Consider the following 27180-nt stretch of genomic DNA (forward strand, 5'->3'; position numbering starts at 1 on the left):
CCTATAAGCCCTTTTCCGCTAATCCAAAATCTTCTCAAAATAGTTCTTAGATAAACTTTACAAAAGAACTTAAAACGCATTCTTTTGTACTGGTTTAAAAATAATTTATTTAAATTACTTTAAAAATTAAGATTTTTATATAAATAATATTAATATATTATATAAAAATATAATTTTTTTAATGTGAAAAAGGCGTACCTTACATGTACACAGTATAACCCTCAATATGATTATAACGTTATATTAAATTGTAAATATATATATAATATATTAGTAATAAATTTATGTATTGCTATATATATATTTATTTAATATATATATAATATAAGCTGGTAATTAAGAGGCACATATGTATTTGAAAACCAAATAAAATGAAATTTTTTTATAAATATAAATAGTGGCTCACCGTTCCTCACCCAAATTTGTGATTCTACGTTTTTCCCAACTCGACCATCAGTCCATACGTAAAGCATTGTTCTCACTAAAATCTAATAATACATTTTACCTAATCTTAATACATTTGAAAATTATATATTGTTTTTAATAATACTTAATTACTTGCAGTAGTAACTAAATATAACTAAGTTAAAAATAGACTTAGGACTTTAAGTGATCATTTGCTATGATTAGGTATTATTTGAAGCTTGTAGCTAATTAGTCAATGATTTATTATTTATTATGATTTATAATAAAAATAAAAATAGCCCAAATACTAAAAGTAATATTTTAATGAATATTAATTTAAATGAACATATAAACATATATATCAACAAAAGAACAATTATATGAATGCAATAAGTAAATATCGAATGGGTTTAACAAAGGATGCCATCAAACATAACAAAAATCTATTAAATAATCAAATAAAATGAATGTATAAAAATTGCAGTATATATAAAATAAACCACTAATAAAATAAGTAAAACAAACAAAAAAAATAAAACTTAAATAAGATATATTATTCGATAAATATACATAAATTTTTTTATAAAATACTTTAATTTCTATAATTTATTCAGTTGTTACTTCAAAAATTTATTTTTTTATTAACATAGTTATAAATTTAAATAATTATATTAATATTTTACTTATTTGTATGCCTATATATTTAGGAATGTAACTATTTGAATAATTGTTATAAAAATTAATTATATTATTAAATTTAATTATTAAATTAAATATTTTTATTCATATTTTATACATATAAATTATATGTCTATTGTGTATTATATACATGTGCATATTCTGTATATATAGAACTTATATATTATTTATAATTTATACATATTTATATAAAAATTGCTTTTAGTAATATAAGTATATATTTACAAATACTTATATATTCAACCAAGTTTTGTTGATTTTTTTATTGATCTGTATATCTCTATACATCTATATCTTATATATCTCTATTTACTCATTTCTAAGGCAATTTATTTTACTTTATTTCAGTTTGTTAATTTTTATAACTAGGTTTTAATTCATTATTTGTTTATTAATAAATAAATTTTTTAGTTTCTTTGTCTAGTCAATAATTTATTAATTAAGTATTATTTTGTCATCTGTTATTACTCATTTATTTGTTTAATTTATTCATTTATATTAATTTTTTATTATATTATTTATTTCCTATTTTTTATTTATTTATTCATTCATTTTCATATTTATTTATGTATATATTTATTTATTTATTTTTTTTTATTTATTTATTCTTCTATTTATTTCTTTATTTATTCATTTAGTTACTTGTTTATTTATATACATTTATATATTACATTTATGCACATACATTACATTTATTTATATTTATTTATTTTATATTTATATATTAAATTAATTATTTCTATTAACATTTTTATTTATTTATTTATTTTTCATTTATTTGTTTATTTATTTTTTTATTAATTGTTTTATTTATTTACTGATATATATTCTTATGTATTTATTTTTTTACTTAGTTATAACATTTTTTATGCATTCATTTACATCGTACTTATTTTATTTAACCATATTTTAATTTTATTGTCTATTTTTTCATTGAAATTTTTATTTACATATTTATTTATGTATTATTTTTTTATTTATTTATTTTATATTTATTTATTTTATATTTATTTATTTTCTTTAGTGATCATTATTTTATTGCTATTAATTTATATGTATGCATATTTATTTATTTGTATGTAGTACTTATTTATTTAATCTTTTACTGAGATATTTATTATAAATGCTATTATTTCTTAACATATTTTTTTTTTCAGTTAATTATTTACTTATTTATTTTATTGTTTATTTTTTAGTTATTTATTTAAGCACTATTATTTTTTTACACAAATTATTTATTCATGTAATAGTTTATTTATTTATTTATGTGCTAATTTTTTTTTGTTTGTTTATTTTATCATATTAGGACATATTTATTTACTAATTATTCGTGTATTTACTTAATTATATATTTAAATTATTTTATTTATTAAAATTTTTATAAATTTATTTTTATGTGCTTAATTTATTTACATATAATTGTTTAAATTTTTTTTTTAAATTCTGATTTTTAAATTCCACATATATAATATGCTAGCAATTAATTATATATATATAGAAATATGATTAATAAAAATAATTAGTTGTTATTAACTGCTTGTATATATGAATAAGGTACGTATTTAATAAAATGCGTAAGCCCTATATGAAATATAATTTAATTAATAGATCTACAATATAATTTATAATACATGAAATAAATTTAACAATGCCTATGACAAGGTAATTAATAATTAAATTTATAAGTCCATAAAATTTCCGCATTTATTAATATATAAATCAAGAAGGAGAAAAACAAAGAAATAAAAACAAAATAAAAACAATGTTAAAACATAATTAATGTATGGTTAAATATTTTAAAATATCTTATCTCAAGTTTAAGTTATATATATTCTAATTTAAGTTTAAGATATATACATATGTATAGTTTATCTATATATAAACATATATGTATTTGTATAGTTTATATAATCTTAGATCTAAAAATGGAAATCTTAATAATTTATAACTTCTTATTTATAAATTAATACATATTATTAAAACTGCACATGTAGAATTCATGTAATATATGAATGACATTTATTTATTTATGACAATTTCCGTATATATAAGTAGAAATTAGATTATTTAATAAGTGAAAGGAAAATAAATAAATGATAAATGTATGAATTTAATAATGCAAATATATACAAATGACATCTGAAGTGCATTTAACTATGGTATTTATTTGTATACGATAATTGCTGTATATATAAATAAAGTTGACAATAATTATTGTAATTATATAGTAGTTGACAATGATTATATGTAAGTAATAATATATCTATGAATTTATTAATACAAATATATACAATTAAACGTCTCAACTTTAGAGTATGTATACTATTTGAGTGACATTTATTTATTAATGAAAAAATCTGCATATATAAATTAAAACTAAATTAATTAATAAATAAGAGAAACATTAAATTAAATAAAACATAAAAAAAACAGTTATTAAAATATAAATTTAATAATGGTAATAAATACAGAGACTGTCTATAGTGCATATATCAATGGTATTTATTTATATATGGTAATTTCTGTATATATTAATAAAATTATATGAATTAAGAAATTAAATTATAATTAATTATTATGTAAGCAAATAATAAATAAATGATAAATGTATGAATTTAATAATGCTAATATATACAATTCAACTTCTAACCTTTAGAGTATGTATGTTTGATATGTATTTCTTAATGACAATTTCTATATATATAAATTAATATAATTAGTAATTAATTCACAAATAATAATTGTGACTTTATTTATGTGACTATATGGTCGGTAAGGAAAGGTTTTTACTACTGTCATTAAGTGATACATTGCCCTAAGCAACCGTGGGCCTGTAAAGAAGCATTAGTGACTGATCTTAAAAACTCTCCTGAAGTAAAAGAGTGTATGCAACACATTATATCAAAACGACCGGCTGTAGTTTTTCACTTTTTAATATTTATTTATTTATTATTACTACTTTAATTTTTTTTTTTTGTATTTTTCATTTATATACGCCGTTTATTTGGTTGGTATATTGGGGAATGAAAAAATGAATTTCAATTTCATTAAATATGCGCTGGCGCAGCCATTTACAATTTTACTTACAACTTGTTCCCAAATCATTAGAGTTCGGTTGGACTTGCTGGCCAACGCTTATCGTAGATATATTTTGTACGTACGTCGGGGCGCATTGAACGTTTTGTGCTGGTCTGTCAAAAGATTTTGATTTCCGCAATTTGAAACGGACGTTTTTATTTCATTTAATTTAAAAAATTAAAAAATTAAGAAATTAAGAAATATAAAAAGTAAATAATTAAGCAGTAGTAGTAAAATTTTATATAAAAGTGCATTGTTAAGAGAAATGACCTATTAAAGAGAAAGAAGATTTTGTTAAATAAAGTGATTTTAATAAGAAATTCAATAGTTTTATTATTGAAAACAGAGTAGTGAATAATATTTTTAATAACAAATAAAATGACACAAATAATATAAATTTTTTTTTATATGCAATATAAAAAATTTACTAAAACAAAATTTATTAATTTTTATGACTTAAAAATTTTAAAATTATTTTTCTAAAGAGTCTTGAAATTAATTTTAAGAAAGAAGTTAATTTAAAACTTAATTTGGTTTATTGCCACATTAAAGTAAACAAAGACTTCATAAAAAAAAAAAAATTTTTTTTAGTTTTAAAAAAGTGAAATCGTCAAAAATCGAATATGTACCTTAAAAGTACATTTCCATACGTGTTCATATATCAAAACAAAAATTAAAAAAAATTTAAAGTCAAAACTTGCGTTTATTTGTCAAATATATCAGAGTTTTGAAATTTTACGTGTAAACTCAATGGTCACAAACAAAAGGGCTGAAGCATATTTAAACACTAGATAGTTTTAAAAAATTTTTAAATCAAAAAACTTAAAAAATTTCTGTTAAGATACTACATGTAGAGTTAAAGTAATTTGCCTCAGGAAAAAATTGAAACAGTTTGGCTGGATTAACGTTCTATTCACTGAGGTTTTAAATGAATTCTGATTTATTTTTTTTCTCACAGTGACTATAGTCTAAAGCCAACTTAAGATAACTAGCTTGTTCTTTGAAAGATATATTCTTATGCGGTTTTTCAATCGTGACCGTCAATTATTACCTGTACTCTTAAGATACCACATTCTGTAATCTATAATCAACATCTTATTCTATAGTCAACTTTTCTCAAGAACTTATGTTGTAGCAATTTGCCTTATTAATGTGTTATATCCGAGAAGAAGTGAAATACTGTTAAGATACCATATGCTGTATTCTATAATCAATATCTTATTCTTTTCTCAAGAACTTATGTTGTAGCATTTTGCCTTATTAACATGTTATAGCCGAGAAGAAGTGAAATAGTTTGACTTTATAAACATTCTATTAACTGAAGTATTCAATAGATTCGGATTCATTTTTTTCTTAAGTTGTCTAATAATTAAAAAAGTTAAATATTCTTAATATCCTTATTTCTTAAATTTAAAGAATTAATGAAATTGTCTAACAGTAGCAAATTTTACCAAGAAACTATCCGAGTTATTTTCTTTAAAAGTTTTCAATTTAAAAAAAAATTTCAAAAAAAATTGTCCACTACGAATTGATAAATACAATCAAAGCATTCATGGAGTAGACGACTACTAATCATTTTTTTTGTGTTTTTTTTTTACTAAAATATAGACAAAAATCATTTTAAATTTTAAATTAATTAATATAGACGAGTGTCTCCTCCGGATACTTTTTTTTTCAAAATATTCAATGCCAAAAATTAACTATTCGTAATTAACAAATGAAATTAAATTAATCATTGAGTAGAGTGCATTTCTATGAGCGCATGCGTCCCTTTTTTATTATTTAATTAAACATTTTATTCGTAAATTTGTTATGCATAATTAAAAAATTATCAAATTTTCAATTAAAAATTTATTATTTAATAAAAAGCACATAAATCCCAAAAAAAAAACATATTGTGTCACTTATATTTCAATGTTTGTTAGCCTCGTGCCATATCAATGAATACTTTTAATACTTTTAATACTGAATATCATAACATATTTTTACCTAAGGCACTAATCGTTCACAAATATCCGAAATTCATATAAAATTCACAAAATATATCAAATTAATATTAACCAGCAAAGCAAAAATTGTTACAAGCAAATTATTGAACATTATTAATTTGTTATCAAAACAAAATTAAGCTACAAAAATCGCTTGACTAATTTCATTAATAAAACTATTTGATAAATATTTCACACATAATGTCCCTGACAGCAGCAGGTCATTGAACAAAACGAAATTTATTTGTTGAAACAATTAAATGCTATTTAACGCAAGAAATATGCCTCGATTTGGCCAAACAGAAAATAGCGAGAAAGAAAAAACTTAGCCCTCATCATCACAGCTATTTGGATTACTTAACATTTTACTTTAGATTTACTATAACATCATACCGCACCACACCACACCACACCACACCACACCATACCAGACCAGACCATACCAAACCATACGATAACATAACATATCATAATCACACAAAATATGAACATAGACGTTCGCGTACACATAACATAACTTATAACTTCAAATGGTCAGATACTTTTGTACACATAAAGATAAAGATACTATAAGCAAGGAGATATACCAGCAATCGCACATAAATAAGTGTTAAATATATTTGAAATAATATCTAAGCAAAATTATTTTTTTTTTTTTATTTTCTTTTCCTAACTATATAAAACGTATTTCGCGTGCATATGTAATGCATATATATATATTGTGTTTCATATTTAATAAAGTGTAATAATAGCAGAACAACATAATTACATATAAGCCTGCACATCCATAGATACGCGCCGCCACAACCATTGTACGCAGTCGGACATAACGACGAGTACGCAACTCACAAAATTAAATCAACCATCACTTAAACGTGTAGCGGATGTTGAATTGTGCACTACAATACTAATTGGTAAGTCATACACATGCGCACATAGTGTGTTTGGACACTCGTTTCTCGTCACTCGCCACTCGTTACTTGCTATGCCAAATCGCTTATTTAGCGATTAAAAGTGAAGGAATTAAAAATTTTATGCAAAGTAATAACATTTGCGACGCAAATAAACGCCAATAAACGCAAATAAATATTAATAATTTCCTTCACATCTTCCCAAAAGCGTCTCAGACACATCTGACAAATCAAACAAATCAAACGAGTCAGGCAAATCAGACAAATCAGACGAATCAGACGAAACAAACGAATCAGACGAAACAGACGATTCGGACAATCACAGATGGAGCGATTAGTAGTTCAAGAATTCATTGCGATACGAGTACATTTTTAATGAAGTTAGACTTATCAAGTGACATCTAGTATTGCTTAATCTACATTTTTATTAGCATTACAAGTATGTAAGCAATACCGAGCAATACTATGCAATACTAGGCAATACTAGGCAATACTGGGCAATACTGGGCAATACTGTTGGGCAGCATTGGGTAGTACTGAGCAATATTACAAATTAAATTTATTGCGCTAGTAACACAATTAATTATTTCGTAATGGCAATTGAATGCAAATTGCACCATTTCAAGTAACTCAAATTTACATGGTTGTTTAGTAATATCTTACAGGATGATTAGTAATATATGTGTAGTAATAATAAGCTTATCTTAAGCGTAGTCATACGTGAGGAACTTTTTTCAATTAGTCATAAAATATTATTATTCAAAGCAGTGCATATAAGTAATTTGTAAGTTCAGAAAAAACATAACCATTTATAATTAATAATTAATGGAAGATTTCAGTTACAATATCATGTTAATACTCATTGTTAATCTGGTTATGTATTGTAGATTTTATCTGTACAAATAAACTACAAAAATTAAAATAGCAATCCTGAACTTAAATAAAACTATGAGCACTAGCTCATAGTCTAGCTGTAGGCAAACCACCAATAGATAGTTACACTTATAGATGTTAGTATACAATTATACACATATATTAAATGCAAGCTAAGGAATTATACTGAAGAGTATGTTTTTTAAAAACAAAAATTAAAATCAAACTACCATATATTATTGATAATGGCCTTCATATTTTATACATTAAACTTAAATAAAACGATAAATAATCGATTATATTTAACTTAAACATATTAGAATAGAATAGAATAGAAATAAACAGGGTATTAGCACCCAACGGAACAGAGCAATGCGAGCATATTTGATCTTTTGTGCTACAACAGACCCTAACCGAACAGAAAACATTCCGCCTTCCGAATAAAAGCTAGAATTTAGCCCTTAAGAACCTCTTAATGTCAGAAGGGGAGAGTAGTCTTCGACCCAGTGACCTCCTTCTGACCCAGATCAAAGATGAGCAGTCACAAAGAATGTGACTGCATTCCTCGTCTGCTTCAAAGCAGAGTCGACAATCTATCTCTTCGGATTTAAACATATTACTAGGATCGTATTTTTATAAATTCAAATATATTCAAAAACATTAAATTATATTTATTATATATATATAATAAATTGTTATATTTATTCAACAATTTACATAACAAAAAATAAAAGAGATTCTTAAGTCCTATACAATTTCTATTGAGTGACCTGTTACTGAACTGAACAGGATATAAAAATATATCTAATATATAATATACACAATAACTACATGCATATTAATTACGTTTTTATATATATTTTTGAACAGACTTATTGGCCAATTGCTGAAGTAATAAAACTTACTAAATTACTCTTAAAATATATATATTAATTTATTTTAGTATTATAATAATAATACATTATTATTATATAGCCATCTTAAGAGAACTAGCGTGTTCTTTGAAATGATATACTCTCATGTGATTTTTTAATCGTGACCGCCTTTCATTACCTGTACTCCTAAAATATCATAATCTGATAGTCTATAATCGTCATCATCTATAGTCAACTTAAGAGAACTGGAGTGGTTTTTGACATTAGTATATATCATGTTGTTCCTTGATCCCGACTGGCTTTTGTTATTTGAGATCCTAAAACTTTATACTCTTAAAATTTTCTTCTTTTTTAAATTTCGAAGCACAACAGCTACAACAACAGAACTCTCGTGTGCATTCAGTAATAGTTTAGGTGTCTTTTTAAACGAAATTTCATTTGAGCACAAATAATGAACCTTCCATAGTTAAATGGTGAATCTTGCCTATCCGAAATATTTGCAAAGAAGATGTTCTATTGCTTTCTTTTTGTTTTTTTCCATGTCTGTTTAAAGGGGATAAACAAATTTTCGGCATGGGTATCCAGTGCCTATGATATACCAGCATTGCCACGAATATAACTACTTCGAAGTTGAGTAGTGCCAAGTCCTAGTAGGACTTCTGTTCTTTGATAAACTGACATTATTGTAACCTGACCATGTTAGTTTAAACTTTTTATAGCTTATCATATTTTTTCGTTTACATTTTTATTCAGTGAACTCTAATTGTAGTCCATTATCTGTTTTAGAGATAAACATTACTGTATACAAATTATATTTATAAAAACTATAACATAACTACATTCTAATATTTGTCTTTTTCATTACTCTTAGTGCTATTATATTTCATATGAATTAACATTTTTTGAAATAACCGCGTACACTCGAAAAAATACTTCAGACTTTTATTCCATGCTTTTAGTGCACTTAGCTAGCACTTTAATATATGTAAAATAATTATGTATTGGTTCTATTGTTTTGGAAAATATAATATTGGTACTGTCTTTATGAAATTGTTCTTATTTTCATGGGTGAAATTGAAAGTTTGCTGGAGTGAAGTGAAAAGGTTTATGTGGTAATAGCTATTAATTTAATACAGTACAGTAACTCATATCCAATGGGACGTATTGAAAGTATGACAGAATTAGTTCAGTGAATGATGCTGATATTTTAATTAGCTACTCTTCGTATGATTGCTTACAGTTAGCTGGCAGCATGGCTGTTGCTTATTAAATTGTTATAAAATCAGTTTTAATATCCATAGTTCTTACTCAAACCAATGATTTCGAGAATCTTCATAGAGCATTTCACTTGTGTTAATATAATATAAAATATATAATTATATATGTATATTCATAATCTAGTAGTTAGTTCCATCAAAAATTATTAAAATACAGAGACTTAAAAATTATATACACAAAACTTAAGTGGACAGTTTAGAAAGAAAAATGAATTAGTAACTTAATTACATTAAATTAATATATTGCATCTGGTATTTATCCGTGTGATTTATTTTAAAATTGTTAAAAGAAGCTATCAAATAATTTATGTGTGGTAATGGATATAGTATGATCGGTGAACATTTTGCACTTCCTTAGATTTCCCAATAATCTTTGAATTTTTAAATTAAAATTACCTATAAGCGTTTTTAACATGTATTCATTAATAATTATAATTAAATACTATTAAATTTTTAAATTTATAAATATACAACAAAGATTTTAGTTATACATTTTTATCATAAATATTTTATTACATAATTACTATTATTAAAGAAAATGATATTAAAATCTCATTAAACCATTATTAAAAACAAAAATGTATATATATATGACTTGAGTCAAGCAATTAAAAACAAAAGGAAGTTGCTGGTAAACATAGTGGATTGACGACAGACAAATGATATTGTCGGTGCTTTCCCATAAACAAAATTTTGACGCAAAAATGATCGTAAATCATTTACGATACATAAAAGTCACTTTACGACTCACGTCATATCAAATACTTTATGCTTCAAATATTATTAGCTCTAAAAATGTTTGGAAAAAAATTCGTCATATGTACATCTGTCAATAATGATAATAAATATTCAACTACAAATTGTTGACAAAATATTAATGAATAAATGAAACAAAACGATAAAAAATAAAATGTGAGAAATCTAAATTAATAGAAGAATAGAAGAATATATTTGCAATTCTAAACACAGAGCCACATCTTCCAATTTAGATAATTTTATGAGAATTGCAAAATGCCGGTGTTATAATGAGTATACTCTTTATAAACATGATAAGATTGACTGGATTTAATCTTATATAAAAATATTCCTTTTTTTGGATTTAAAAGTTTCTTACTATCATCTATTTCTTTATTCAAGTTTTCATTTCTCGTTACACGACATAATATGCTTAATAAGAAAATTAAATAAATTCTTTCTTTTACCACAATTAGTTATGCGATACAATCTTATTGATCTTAGGTTCCCTATTGCTCTCCAGTTTCTCAAATTAAAACGGAGACATAATTGTTTCGTTGTTTTTCACATTCAGCAACTTAAGGTAAAGAAAAAGATTCGTTTACCTTTTCTTTTGTTTTCTTCGGGTTCTTCCGGAACCGCGATAAGAAAACCAGCCCCCATGGTTCAGTTCATTATAAACAAAGTCTCTGCACCACACGTTAATAAGGGGGATAAAAGATGTTTATAGAATTCTGATTTTTATAATTTCCTTATCAATTTGTTCAAGCTTGGTGCATTATATTAGATCTTGAAATATTTCTTTCTTTACAAGTTATTTTGTAGAATTATAATTTTTTGTTAGACAATCAAAGAGAAATTTGGTAACAATAAACTTTCCAAAAGTCATACACATCAACATCATACCATTAGTTTGAATGGTTGTGGACATCACATTTATATCACCCATAATAGTAACGGAAAAATGCGGATATCAAAATAAATCTATTAAGCTACATATGTGTAATGGGTTGTAATCGCAACTACTCTGACTTTCATTCCTCTTCCAGACAATCATCATACTGTGGGTAGAAGCAGATTCCTATAGGCGAGCATGTCGATGGATTAAGAGTTATTTTTAATAACTCTTCTCAAAGCTGTCACTTGAAAAGCCATATTACCTAGCACACGGTAGAAGACTTATATTTTTACCCTAGGGTTTCCCTTCCCAAAGCCTCTGTACAACATAGCAAATATAGGAACTAACGTCATATTCTCGTAAACAATATGACTCAAAGAATTGATACAGGTTTATTGGAATAGTTAACATATCCCAAGAGTTATAGTATCACAATACGGATACTTAGAGTAAATTTGTTACATCTTCTTGTGAGACGGGCCGCCACTTTATTATATTAAAGAGTTATTTTGAGAATCTTGAATATAACTTGATTTCTTTATAATTTGCTAGATAGAATTTTTTCAATTATCAACTTGTTCAACATTAATCGTGCTTTATATTTGCTATCGAAACTTTTGTAAAGACACTTTAAGAGTTGACGCGAGTACCATATATGCTAAAGGTAGCAATATAGTGATTCTGTAAATGATCGTGTCCGACTTACTACCTCTTTTACATAGAGTTATAACAGGAATACGGTTCCATTGTTTTGAACTCTTTTTAATAACACCAAACATCATTTATAAGTTTATAAGACTGGTTGCTTGTTCTTCATCTCTATTCATGTTAGTAATTCAGCTTTGTTGTAGTCATGACCTCCAGACCTGTTATTTTTAAGCTTCTTGAAGTAGAAATAAACTTCTTCTTCTGACAGTTCCTTAAGATTTTGGGTTATATCTGCTTCGTTCCTTAAGGAAGAAGTAATCAAATCATTCTTTGAAACATCGTCGAGCAATGTTATTTTTATTCAAATATTTTATTGAATTGTTTTCAAAAGTCTTTATCAACATAAATAAGCTAACAGTAGATTACCTTAAACTGTCCATTTGATATATCTACACAGCAAAATTTATGGCTATATAAGAGCTGTGGAGGGTTAACGTTTAGACATTTCAGTTATTTTAAAAAGTTTTTTAACTTATTTAAGAGTGCATTTGCATTAATAATGACTATACATACATGCTTATAAATACAATACTTCGTTCGATTTATTTTGAAGGGCTTCGCATCCTCAAGTCTCCCACTTCCCTCTAACTACGTGCCTGCTTTCAATCGTGATATATTTTCATATCATTTTATTTTGACTCCGAAGCTTATAATAGGTTGAGAACTATCCTCTATGAATATCAATTCATTCCTCAATCAGTAACGTAAATTACTACTAGTTAGCTATGCAACTACAGCTAAAGGTCGATAAATCACATTTTTACCATGAAAGCACCCTGTATGTGTACTAATTAATTGCAACTAAATCAATTAGAAACAAAAGTGATTAAAATGGGTCATGTTCGCTTGTGATTTACAGTTACCATTTGAGTAATGGTTTTTTAATAAGTTACGAAAATACATTAAATGTATGTCAAACTACAAGGTTTTGGTACCAGACCAAGTCATGAATACGTTACGTTTCTAAATATGAATGAATGTGTTAACAATGCAAATCACGAGCAATTACATTTTTGTCTAACGTTCGGGTAGAGGAGCTCACATCGCCGCAGCTCATTAGCAGGCAGAAAGCAAAGCTAACCCAAAGCGCGCAAGTGCAGCAGCTTGGCAAATGGAAGTATCGCCGAGTCACACGGTAAAGTCTCCCACAGCTGGTTTTCTTCAACCGTAACTTTTTTAACGCTTTTCATCAATTTTCGATATTTTGAATACAGAATTAAATATTTACAAAAAAAAAACCGCAGATACAAAAGACTTTATATGACATTAAGTTGATCAAGCGCAGTTCAAATATTCAATTATGAATCTTGAAAATGAAACTGAAACTTGCTTACTTATTCAGATACTTATTCAGATATATTATCTGTTGTTTTTTTTCTTTTTCTTAATAACATTTCCTATTTTCTTTTTCTGTTGGCATTACAATTTTAAATTTCTTTTTTTATGGTTTTTTTTTGTTTTCGTTTTGTTTTGATTGCTTTCGAAGAAAAGATTACATAAATTCAAGTTTCGTCTCTCACAGATGAAAACGAGATTTTTGGTTCTCCGCAAGATACTTTTAAACTTGTATGACACAGTTTCGTATTTGGGTTTTGTTTACACAATAAATTTGTGTAATTCATATGAGAAAGAAAATTGCACAAAACAAAGCTCAGCTTGAAAAAATTCAAAATCTTAACTATTTACAATTATAAGTGACAAACTATCAATAACAATCTTTTATTTATAACATATGAAATACACATATATACGATGAATATACATGTATCTGACAGATACAATGCAATATGTAATGTGAATAGAAGACAAATAAATACTTTAAATGGAAAATGTATTGTGTTACCTTCCACTAGTTGCAAAGGAATTCTATGAAATCTTATTCAATCCCGCTGCTCCCAAAAAAGCATCTGATAGATACAACTGATTTGCTTTAAACACTTGTTCTTCATATAAAAATCATATATATTGGCAACTCTATCCTAAAGTGAAAGTGATCTCACTCATGGTATTGCTTTATGAAATTTAAGAGTAACTTTTAAAAAAGAAATTAAAGAGCAATCTTTAATAAAGAGAAACGTAATTTACGGTTGATTTTAAAAATGCCCTACAAATAGTGTCGGTCATATGTGTTTCAGAACTACTATATCACTTTGTTTTATGTTGTAGTATCGATATTACGTAAATATCGAAATTATGTATTGATATTAAATAAAATATTAAAACTATATTTAATTAGTATAATAGTAGAGTAATAATAAGAAGAGATCAACTATTTAAGAGATTCTTTTAATTTTAAAAAATTTGGTTTTAATAATTAAAATTAGATTAGAAAAAATACGAAGGCACTGTTCGAAACAGGTTAAATATATTTACGATTTTCTTAATTATTCAACGGATTAAGATTAATTTGAAGCTCATATCTGCGCCTGTCTCTCTGCTAGTAATCTGAAGCTCTGGCAATAATGAATTAAAAAATATTAAAATAAATATTAAATATTAATAGATAATAAAAATGTTTTCATTTTAAACAAAATAAAATGCATGTTTTTCACAAAGTTAGGTTAACATTTTATCTGATGTTTCTTATTGCCCATATTTTATATGAGCTATCTGGGTACACGAATTCACGGATATCCTAAAAATCGTATTTTCCTACAGTATAATTTAAAGCGATATTTGAAATCTTCTTTTTTTGAACTAAGGACAAAGAAACATTATGGAAAAATGTTTAGGTTATGTGATGTTTGTAATATTGAACACCAGATGCAATTTTGTAATCTTTTGAAACCCTAGTTTTTGAACTTATTATCAGAAATTTTAACTCGGGTAAAAAAAGAAAAAGTACAAATGCAAAAGCAAAAATTATCTAACAAATAAGACCATTAACTTAAAACAACAATAAAAATTTTATTAGATTGTATAAAACTTATACATATTTTCTTCAACCACCAACTTCTTTCAACGAAATGTCTGTCGAATTCTGATATTCCGATGTCATTCCATCAATAATTTTTATTGAACTGGATGACACGATATCGTAAACTATTTCTCAAGTAAATTACTAACCATTGATATTTTAACAGGTAGTTTCTTTTTTTCCTCTGAAACCTATTTGTATAAAGGCTATATTAACAAAAAAATAAAACCACTAAGTTTTAAAACTTAGATAGGCCTTTGAAGTGGATTACCAACTACTTAGTGAATTTACTCATACGATTTAATTAATTATTAAATTTTTGTTCAAAAAGCTGTAAGCAACCCATATAGAAATCTAATATAGGAAAAATGTGCGTAATATAAGGCAACCTATTTTGCAAGTAATATTTACAAAGTAATATTGTGATTTCAAGTAACAAAAACTGTACCAAATTTAAAAATATTTTAATGGGACTAAATGAAAATAATAACCACTTTTCGAGATAGAACCCGTTTTGACTTCCCATCAACTTCTCGTTTCGTAAGAAATATGTTTAATTAATGAACTTAAATATAAAATCGCAAACAGAAATCGCAAATGGTTTATAAAAAATAGTAATTATTAACTAACAAACTTCTTATACACTTGTGAATTTTCCTTTCATATAGATATATATATATATAGAAGACGTAATTTAAAAGTGATACATGAAAAGCATATTAATATTATAATAGAGCACTTCTAAATTAAGACGTTTCTTTGAAAGTCATACTTATTTTCATTTCTGAAATATGATATATTACATCTCCTTTCGATTATTTTTCTGATTTAAATAACACACAGTATATCGCCTAAGTAATATATTTAATTACATGATATTCATTTATTAATAACATTTTTATTTGCTTAAATAATTTTATATAATTGTTTCTAAATGTTGGAATTTAAATAAATTTGACCTATTATTTAAATATATAAAATACAAGTTACGTCTTATACTTCTCTATATACACACAAGCGGTCCTACCAGAAATGAGACCTCTTGATACTTAAAAATTTTTACTATTCATTTACAAATATGCAACATCTTTTACATTAGACATTATTATTATTTTTTTACTTTAAACTTATTTTCAAAGCACAGATCTAGCATAGATAGAACCAACAGCTTAATAATAAATAATAATCCAGGATCTGTTGCATGGCTTGTGGTACCGTTAAGTTAACGATAACAATCATGTCAATCAATCATTGTTAATCATGTAATTATAGTGGTTAGAATTGAAAATTTCGTTCTCACCCTCATGATTTTTAGAAAAGTATGGATCTATTTTCTATTATAATTGAAAATAAGCCCGTAGAGGAACTTCGTAGACTGGGTGCCTCTTGTACGGATAACCTTATTTCAAACCCTCCCACTGCTAGCTACTGTCGGAGATTGATTTATGACAATTTTTTGCGACAGATACATGGTGAGTGAGCCCACGCTGCCTCAGCAGTCAGGTCAAGGGCCTGACTCCAACTGCAGAACATCTAACTTGATACACAGAAGTAAATCTGTGGTTTCTGGGTTAGTATCTGTCTTTACAGTGACCCATAGAACGACTTGGAGCTAGGCTCGGCCTACCCTGTGATATCTCCTCCAACTCGTGTCTACAAGCTCTCGAATAAAGAACGCCAGAATACCAGTTGTCTCTATTTCCAGGCTTGATTGGAACTAGGTTTAAGTTTTTGGGGGCCCCCTTCTTAAATACACTCAGCGATGTATCCCTTATTAGAATTGGTCAGACTCTGATTTTTATAAATGCTTCTAGCTAGTACTAGCTTGACCTTCTTCTATCCATTATTACGAGGATTTATGTATTTAAAACGGTTTTGTTAGCTAACTGAGGAGAATTCGTATCTCTCCCCACTTCAACTAACTAACTATGGATCTACTTAACCTTCAAACCAAATAGCACAACGTGCAGTTACTTTTTATAGATGAAACGATACTTCGACAGTTAGTTGTGGATTTTCACTGTCATAGATATAATTTGTTTGTTAACATATCAGCCAAGAGAAAAACGAGTCTAATCACTAAAGAAAATAAGTACCGAAAAATTATCATGAATTGGATAATATTTCCTTTTAACATTTGTTACTGAAACAGTAATGCAATGTCAAGACCTTGTTGTGGACAGCCTTATATATGACCTTAACTTAGTATTTTGTCATGTATAAAATATAGTTATTGTTATAATCTAGTATGTTTTGCATTAGTTTAAACAATCTTAAATAATGAAATGTAAACAAAATTCAGTTAAATATAAACTGTCAATCTTGTCGGTTGTATTTACTTCAGTTGGCGACGAGGATAAAAATCTGCAATTATTCAATCGCTTTCACGCTTATTTCGTACCGTTCAATTTTACATACAATCATGCCGGGCGAAAGTGAAATTTATAAGCAATTGCTTAAAGAACAACAAGAGTTCTCAAAAAATTTACTGAAACAACAACGTGAGTGGATGGACTCAATGTTCCAAAAACAAGGTACTGCTGGTGTATCTGAAAGAAATAACAACATTGTTCCAGTATTTCACAAATTTTCGAAAGAACAGCAAACCTGGGAATCGTACTTAGAACAACTTAACCAACATTTTTTAGCATATTCAGTTCAGTGCAGTGAAAAACAAAAATCATTTTTCTTGTCTTGGATTGGCACAGAAAATTTTGAGCTGCTAAAAAATCTTTTCGGTAACACGAAAGTACAAGAACAATCTTTCGAAAATTTAACGGAAAAACTAACGGATCATTTCCAGTCGAAACGACATGTGGTCGCTGCACGTTACGATTTTTTCAAAAGGGAAATGAAGCCACATCAATCATACAGAGAGTGGGTAGCCGATCTCCGCGGATTGGCAAGAGAGTGTAACTTTTCGTGCTCAGCCCAGAATTGTTTGCACAATTTCGTGGATGATATGATTCGTGACCAAATTATTATACGTACACCGCACGATGCAGTGCGCACGGCTGCGTTCCAAAAGCCCCAGCCAACACTTGCTGATGTTTTGCAGATTGCAGAATTGTACGAAACAACCACTAAAACGGTGGCAACAATTAAAGAACAAACGATTGAAAATTCAATGCCTGTTAATTCAGTTAGTACAATTATAAAAAAACCGGGTGTTTTCAACAATAACAATAATAAAGTAAAATTCAAATCATGTTCTGGCTGTGGAAACTCTCATGCAAGAGAAAACTGTAAATTTAGAAATGCTGTATGCAATAGATGTAGCAAAATTGGACATATTGCGCCAGTGTGCATGTCAAAACAAAACAAGAACAACAAACGTAATTCAGGTGATGAAAACAAGAAGAAAGATTACCGTCATAAAAGTCACAACATTGGTACTGTTGAAACAATTAACAGTTTAACAGGTATTGTAAAAACTGAAAGCAATAAGAATTACATTGACTTGGAAATTTGTAATAAAATTGTGTCTTTCCAAATGGATTCTGGTGCAACAGTTTCTCTAATAAATAAGCGAACATTCAAAATTCTAAATTGCCCAAAGTTGCGAAATTGTACAAAAACCTTATTTGGTTTTGGCAAAAATGAAATTCCAGTGCTTGGTGAACTTTGCGTAGATATCAAATGTGGCGGAAAAGAAAGGGAAGTGGTAATCGTTGTCGTGGATGTCGAAAACTGTAACAATTTATTCGGTTTCGATTTATTTAAAGAATTCGGGTTTGAGATTCAACAAATTTGTAACTGTGAATCAGTTAGTGAATCACACAGAATTAGCGAGCTGTGTAAGAAATATGGTAATATTTTTGAACCAGCTCTTAATGCTGATGCTTTATCTCGTTTACCTGTTGGTGAAGATAAAACTTTTGATCATGAAGAATCCTGTTTCAACATCAATGAACTTAACACACCTATCGACGCTGAAATAATTCGTCAGCATGCCAAAAATGACCCAATTCTTCGCCGAGTTTATTTTCTCGTTACAAACGGTTGGCCTGAAAAGCTAATGCCTCAAGATGCTGATCTTCGATCATTTTTCAATCATCGCTTTGCTTTAATACTAAACAACAATTTGCTTTGCCTCCAGACGGAGTACAACCGGGTTGTCATTCCAGCCTCCCTTAAGCAGAAAATTCTTAAACTTCTTCATGATGGTCATTGGGGAGTATCGAGAATGAAACAGCTAGCTCGACAACATGTCTGGTGGACTAATATTGACAAAGACATCGCAGAATTAACTGAAAATTGTGATGTGTGCAAAATTGCAAATCCTGTTCACGCACGTGAATACTTAAGCTGGCCTGAAGCTGATCGACCTTGGGAGAGAGTACATATCGACTTTGCTGGTCCATTTTGTAATTCAATGTGGCTAATTTGTGTCGACGCTTTCTCGCAATTTCCGTTCGTTATACAACTATCTACAACAACAACGGTTGACACCGTATCAGCATTGTCTTCTATATTTTCTCTGGAAGGTATACCAGAAACCATCGTAAGTGACAATGGTCCGCAATTTACAGCTGAAGCATTCACACATTTTTGCTCAAAACTTGGCATCAAACATATAACAACAGCGCCGTTTCATCCAGCCTCAAACGGGTTAGCCGAACGATTCGTCAGATCTTTTAAAACTGCTGTTCAGAAAAACATTGACGATGGATTGTCTCTCAAATTCGCTGTATCAAAATATCTTGCAACATATCGTGCAATGCCGAATGCTGAGGGTAAATCACCTGCAGAACTTTTACATGGAAGGCCTGTTCGTACCTTGTTGAGTCAACTGTTTGAATCGCCTAGAAAGCACCTTGAAGCTTCGAAACGGAAAATGAAATTTAGTCTAAAGCAACCCGTCTTCGCTCGAAACTACGCAAGAGGGGAAAAATGGATAAAAGGAGTTATTGTGAAACAACTTGGTAGAATGGTTTACCGAGTGAACACATCTTTTGGTTACATCAAACGTCACGTTAATCAGCTTAAAAATAGAAGTAGCTCTGACCTCTCTTCACAACCAATTTTTGAATTCGCTCCAAATTTCATCAATGCCACACCGCCTTCATCTAGCCAATCAACATTAATGCCTAGTGAAGAACGTTCTACCGAAGTAGTTCAACTTCGAAAAAGTGGTCGTATTCGGAAGGATGTAATTCGATTTGAATCCGACGATTTCAGGAAAACTTAAGCCTTGTCAAAAATTAAGGGCAGAGAAAGTGTTATAATCTAGTATGTTTTGCATTAGTTTAAGCAATCTTAAATAATGAAATGTAAACAAAATTTAGTTAAATATAAACTGTCAATCTTGTCGGTTGTATTTACTTCAGTTATGAACTTCAGAACTAATCTGAATTAATAAGAACAATTAAATATTTTTTTAGAGAATAACTGAATAAATATAATATATATATTATTATATTATATTATTTAAAAATTTATAATAAGTATTTATTTCTATGCTGAACTGAACCAATCTCTTCGACTATACCGCCAGTTTACCAGTTTATAATTTTACAGATCAAATTTTCTCTTAAGGAAATTAAAGTGAAAGTGCTGAGAGGGTCTCATAAGAGATTCTCATAGATATTGAGTAGCAATAAAATGATTGAAAAATTATAAAAACCGTAATTTCGTATAAGCGTGAAATATTTATATCAACTCTCATATTCAAATTATGCAATAACCCATGTATAGCTATATATATGTATATATATATGTATATATATATTTGTGTATGTATGCACATATCAATAACATATGTAAACAAATTTACGTTTAAATTTGTGGTAAATATTTATTGAGACTGAGATTTTTTTATGTATCTTTCTCTTATCGTTAAATGCTCAAGATACAATTTTAACTGCGCTTTGTTATTGTAACTCTTTAAGATATTTATGAGTTTAATTTTGCAATACAGATTCGATTCAATGAAATTTTTAGGAATTCGTGTAAGTCACTAAAGGTTTTCAGCCAAGTACATATTAGAGCAATGACCGAGTTGTTTACGAGGATGTCTTATGCAAAACAATACGAGATGTGTGGCTTTTATTGTCATATTGTCATGAAGATACGCATCTTCTTATTTAATCTTGACAATATTTTAGATATTACTCATTTGTACATAAATATCTTTACAATGTGAAAAGATTGCGTCAATGAAATGCAAACTCGATTTCACATTCGTAGAGGTACGAAAAATTAATTTCGGAATTTTTTTTAAGTTGAGCTTAAATGGCGGGAAAATATGAAGGTCAGCAGAGATACACAAATATTGCATTTTGTAAATTTCATTGATGCGAGTTAAATTTTTATTTGAACATTTTATGCTTTAAATATTTTACACACAAAAAAAAATATTTTTACAAGGAAATGATAATTTTAAGATAAAATACACATTAAAAAATATTTATCGGTTCTTTTATATTGACAATTAAAATCGATTAACGATGAAGGTTAAAAATTTGCATAACAAAAATTATTTTTTTTTCTGTTAATTAATTTTAATTATACAATTTTACAGTATTACATCAAAATTTTTGGAAATTATTTTATATAGTTTTATCAAGAAATTTTTATTTTTAATTGCAAAAATATAATAAAGTAGTACTGAATAGAAATTTATCTTTATTTCAAAGTAATATAAAGCACTATAAAAAGTTTTTAATAAAAACTAATTTAAAGTAATTTTGTATACATACATAATTAAATTTTAACTTTTAAATATATAACTAAAAATTAATCTTAATTAACTGATTGCTTTTATCTTTCAATATTTGTGATTTCGACACTAGAACACAGTCCATATATAGGTTAGGTTACGTTATACCGGCGATCCCTAGTGGATTCACTTAGGCATATTGGCCCATTGTGCTACCGTATATACAGGGTGAAAACTCAGGGTTTAAAACCACCTAGAACCTTTTGCAAAACATAAAATGCTATTTAAAGTCAGGTCCTGTAGCTGGTCCAAGTCCTCAAGGAAGGGAGCTCCTAAAGTATTAGGTCGCCGCCATTCATGAGCAGGGCAAAAATACAAAAGACGAGAAACGCTCTCATCGTCTTCCTCACAGCTACGACAGATTTGATTTAAAAGAAGACCTAATCTTCTAGCATGGTTCCCTAGTTTACTGTGTCCTGTAGTCAGTCGACTAATGTCTCTGCGGGACATCTCAATTAGAGTTTTCGATTTCCTTTTATCGGAAAGTGTCTTGATTGCATTGCGTCTTCCCATCTTTTATTAAAAATATTACTACACAAAAGAACTCAATAACAATTTACATGATGTTAGCGATATGCCCAGATAGTCTAGGTGTTCCGAGTGTAATCTACTTTGCAATTTCCGAAAATATCCCTATGGCCGGAAACCCAGATTAGAGAAATATTGAGCTGCGTCAAACATTTCGTTCAGAGACGTGTAGCAGTTAAAAACCGTTTTAGATGTAAATTGGACTGAAATCAAGGACCTTAAAGCAGCTTGACTGTCCATATATAATCTATATCAATACTTCTCAACGTAATGCTTACGATCCAAAGGATAGAAAATTTGATTGTTAAGGAAACTTTTTGCTATTTTGGTGTCAATAGAGTTTTAAAAGAAATTAGTTGGACATACCAAAGAAAAGGCTCACAACCATAGGAGATTATACATAGTTTTATAGCAAGCCAGTTTTTTAAGTCTCCTGTTCTCCAGCGTAGTGGATTTTCTGTCAAAATTTGAAACATGTATTACATGTAAAGACTTCAAAAAAGTATCCAAGCAACCCATTAAATATGCAGTTTAATAGGTTTCTTTAGAAAGAGACTATGATGTTTAAAGTTTACTATAATCATTAGAACCTTACTATGCTCTGATACAATATTCATAGTCTCTCCGAAGAGATTATGATGTTTAAAGTTTACTATAAACAAAGTACTTGAAATACAAAATAAATTAGATTACATTATTCATGTGTCGAAATCTCTAGTTATCTACTAACTGGAATTTCGTCACTGTTATTGCTTCACATCCATTTTCATGGTTATGGACCCATACCCATGACATATTACCTAATAAAAATACCCGGACACTGTTAAGGCTAATTACCAGAGATAGGCCACAAATAAAAAACCCTAACCCTACACACCATAACCTTTGTGATGATCTACTTTAATCCCAAACGTAAACTGATAAGTTTTAATATAAAAAATATGATTTCATGACACACATCTGTAGAGTAATGAAACAAGATTTTTCATTAAAACTTTCATAACAAGAGTATCTAACTTTCTTAAGAATATTTGAAACTTAGATTATAATATCCTCAGAATATGATCTGAAAAAAAATTCATTTATTGGGCATAAACTATATTTTCGTTTATTCGTAGATCCTGGCTCATCTATCTATCTGTTTAAACTCAAACAAGCTTCTACTTTACAAATAATAATAAATATTTTATTGAACTGATTATGTGAATATATTTTATAATGTTACGTAAAGGGAATATTCAGAAACGCTTAAAAACATGATAAAGTAATAAAATTTTATTTAAATTTGTTTAATGAAATTAAAAGTTTATCGAATTTTGACACCAGGTTTGAAAATATTTCCGGAAATCGATGAATCATGTAGTGATTTCTATTATTGAAGACAAATGAAGGTTTACTAGGAAATAGTTTTTAATTTCACAACTTTTCTGAGAATGAAAGAAAGAGGTGCATTCAGATATTTATAATTTTATCACTTTAGCGCTTATCGAGCTACAATCTGGATAACCCCTATAGTAACAAATATAATCTTAAGTGCATTAGTAAGCGTCAAATACAATTAATTGATTGTTTTTACAATATTTCTTATATTTCTATAGAGCTCAATTCAAATAAAAAAACTTTACTTTGCATTATTATTGCAATAAAATGTACATAAAAGATCTTCTAATGGAGGAGAACTTAACGACAATACAAAATTTCTACCATGGCACAAATATATTCGTTACTGGTGGTACCGGATTTCTTGGCAAAAGTAAGTTAATACCATCTTAGTCAAAATAACATAATAATTAAACTGAATTTTCACAGTACTACTCAATAAACTATTTACATCTTGTCCTGGCATTGAGACAGTCTACGTACTTATCAGAAACAAAAAGAACAAGAATGTACATGAAAGAGTTGAGGAAATCTTCAACGATCCGGTAAGTTTGTTATTAATAAAAGAATATATATATATGAACAATAATAAATTTTTTTATTTTAGATATTTAATGCCATGAAAAAAGTTTCACCGAAGTTTTATCATCACGTACAAGGCATTTCGGGTGATTGCCTACTCCCAAATTTGGGTATTTCAGCAGAAGATCGAAAAACACTGATAGAACGTGTCAATATTGTCTTCCACATGGCAGCAACAGTGCGTTTTGATGAAAAATTAAAAGTGGCCATGCAAATTAATGTAAAAGCAGCCAAGGACGTGATGGTGCTTTGTAATGAAATGACCAATCTGAAAAGTGCCTTACATATTTCCACAGCTTATACACAATGTCCATTACGAAAAATTGATGAAAAGTTTTATCCACCACCGAATGACACAGAAAACTTATTATTGTTAACAGAATGCACGCCAGACAAATTATTGGAAGATATGACACCAGTGTAAGTGAAGAACTTATTTCGATATATATATGCATATATACCTGTGTAATAATTTAACATATATTTTATCATTAGTTTGCTTGGTAAATGGCCGAACACATATACTTTCACTAAAGCAGTAGCTGAAGACGTTGTCAAAACCTATGGAAAAAATCTTCCTGTAGGCATGTTCCGTCCTGGAATCGGTATACACAATTATTTACAAAACTGTTTCTAACCGTAATAATAAAAATAATAACCTAAATATTGCAGTTATTTCGACTTATCGCGATCCTGTTTGCGGTTGGATTGACAACTTGTACGGACCTACCGGTGCTATAGCCGGTGCTGGTACGGGTGTGATACGTTCACTGCGTTGTGATCCTAGAGCCGTAGCTAATATGGTACCGGTTGATTTATGCGTGAACAGCATAATTACGGCCTCTTGGGATGTATCGAGAAAACACAAGTGAGTCGGTAACTTTAGATGAATGTACTATTTAAGTTCTTTTATTTCTTCCTACAGTACCATAAAGCTAGCAAACGAAATACCGGTATATAATTTCTGTACTTCGAAGGAGAATCAATTGACTTGGGGTGATTTTACTACGAAAACCACAAAATATGGACTCATGTACCCCACATTGAAAGCACTTTGGTATCTTTGCTACGCTAACAGACCCAACAAAATTATGCATATGCTATCGATATTCTTTCTGCATTATGTGCCTGCCACAATATTCGATGCCGTTTGTATGTGCCTTGGAAAGAAACCGCGGTAACAATTACAATAAAATGATTATTTTAAAAGTAATCTATACCATTCCATTACAGTTTATTAAATACGTACAAGAAAATTCACAAATTTATGAGTGTCATTGAGTATTTCTCACTACGTCAGTGGGACTTTCAAATAGAGAATGTGCGGAGTCTGTGGGAAAGCCTATGCGATCGAGATAAGGAAATATTCTTCTTCGATATGACACAACTTGACTGGGATCTTTTCTTGCAGCAATACTTCCGTGGCATTAGACAGTATTTGCTACAAGATCCACTCGATACTATACCGCAGGCACTTGTACGATGGAATAGGTAAGTGGCTTGAAACTATTTTTTAATAATCCTTATAATATATATATATGTATCTCTTAGACTCTATTGGTTGCATCAATGTTTGAAATTTGCTGTACTTGCTTTGTTGGCGCACATTACTTGGTTAATATTCTCCAAGGTTTTTTAAATGACAATTACTTTATATTATAAGGTTTTTATGTTAACAGACAGAATAGTTTAAGTATAGAAATCAATCATTAAAACAAAAAAATTGTGTCAAAATCTTAAGTTTTTTAAATCCTTTGCGATTGCATTGTAATGGACAATTTTATCTATCCGTAACATTATTTCGAATTCTTTTATTTATATAATTATTTATTTTTAAGTATTAGTTTATGAAAGCGAACCACTCTGGAGAAGGTAAATATGGTTAATTTTATCTGGATAATTATACGAAAACTTTTATATACTATATAATACTTTGTATATACGGAAAACCAAAAATTTATATTTTTGTACATAGTTTAAATTTTATATATTTTTAATATATATTACAATTAAAGTTTTTATTCCAATTATGTTAAATATAATAATTTTTATAATTTTTAATTAATGTTTTTAATAAAATAAATCAAGCCATACACAACAACAAAATTAAAACTTTTTTTGAAAACAAATAGAAAAATTATAGTCGTTTATATATCAGTCTCACCTAATCAAATCTAATTAATCAATACTTAATAATACTCCTCCATGGTAAATAATATTTTTATCGTTTCAAACATATTATAGAAAGCTATTCAATGAAAATTTATTCATTTCCAATTATTTTTTTAATTTTTTGTTTTCGATTTTTTTTTGTATTTAATTTACATTATTTTCAATGTATAATTTAATATAAATCAAACAATTTTCTAGAGTTATAATTCAATATTGGAACAATAAAAATTTAATGCATATACTGAACTCCGCGTCCAATAAAAATTTATATTGTTCAAATTTTTATATATCAGTACATATTATATTGAAGCTATTTGACCCAGTGCACTTGAGCACTTTTACTCTTTCTTAACTCGAGGTAGTTTTAAAACCCCTCTTTACGCCTTGACTGGATTATTGTTTATCACTTCATCAGACTAAGCATTCTGAGATT

The 27180-nt window shown here is 27.9% G+C and overlaps 1 protein-coding gene across 2 annotated transcripts; it reads left to right on the forward strand.

Moving 5' to 3' along the window:
• Positions 1 to 4229: 4229 nt before the first annotated feature.
• On the forward strand, positions 4230 to 26523 carry LOC119679246 (fatty acyl-CoA reductase wat-like). 2 transcript variants are annotated; one of them, XM_038091488.1, is made up of 10 exons: positions 4230 to 4293; positions 6912 to 7084; positions 24212 to 24366; positions 24423 to 24538; positions 24601 to 24995; positions 25071 to 25180; positions 25248 to 25443; positions 25501 to 25752; positions 25809 to 26066; positions 26127 to 26523. In XM_038091488.1, exons 3-10 carry the CDS (start codon positions 24261 to 24263, stop codon positions 26212 to 26214), a joined length of 1521 nt encoding a protein of 506 aa, XP_037947416.1. In that variant the 5' UTR covers positions 4230 to 4293; positions 6912 to 7084; positions 24212 to 24260; the 3' UTR covers positions 26215 to 26523. The 2 variants fall into 2 exon arrangements, with proteins under 2 accessions (XP_037947416.1, XP_037947415.1); XM_038091487.1 differs by lacking the exon at positions 4230 to 4293 and having other exon boundaries at positions 6847 to 7084.
• Positions 26524 to 27180: the final 657 nt, after the last annotated feature.

Source organism: Teleopsis dalmanni, chromosome 2 (assembly GCF_002237135.1).
Source record: "Teleopsis dalmanni isolate 2A chromosome 2, ASM223713v2, whole genome shotgun sequence".
In the NCBI taxonomy this organism is placed as follows: Eukaryota; Metazoa; Arthropoda; class Insecta; order Diptera; family Diopsidae; genus Teleopsis; species Teleopsis dalmanni.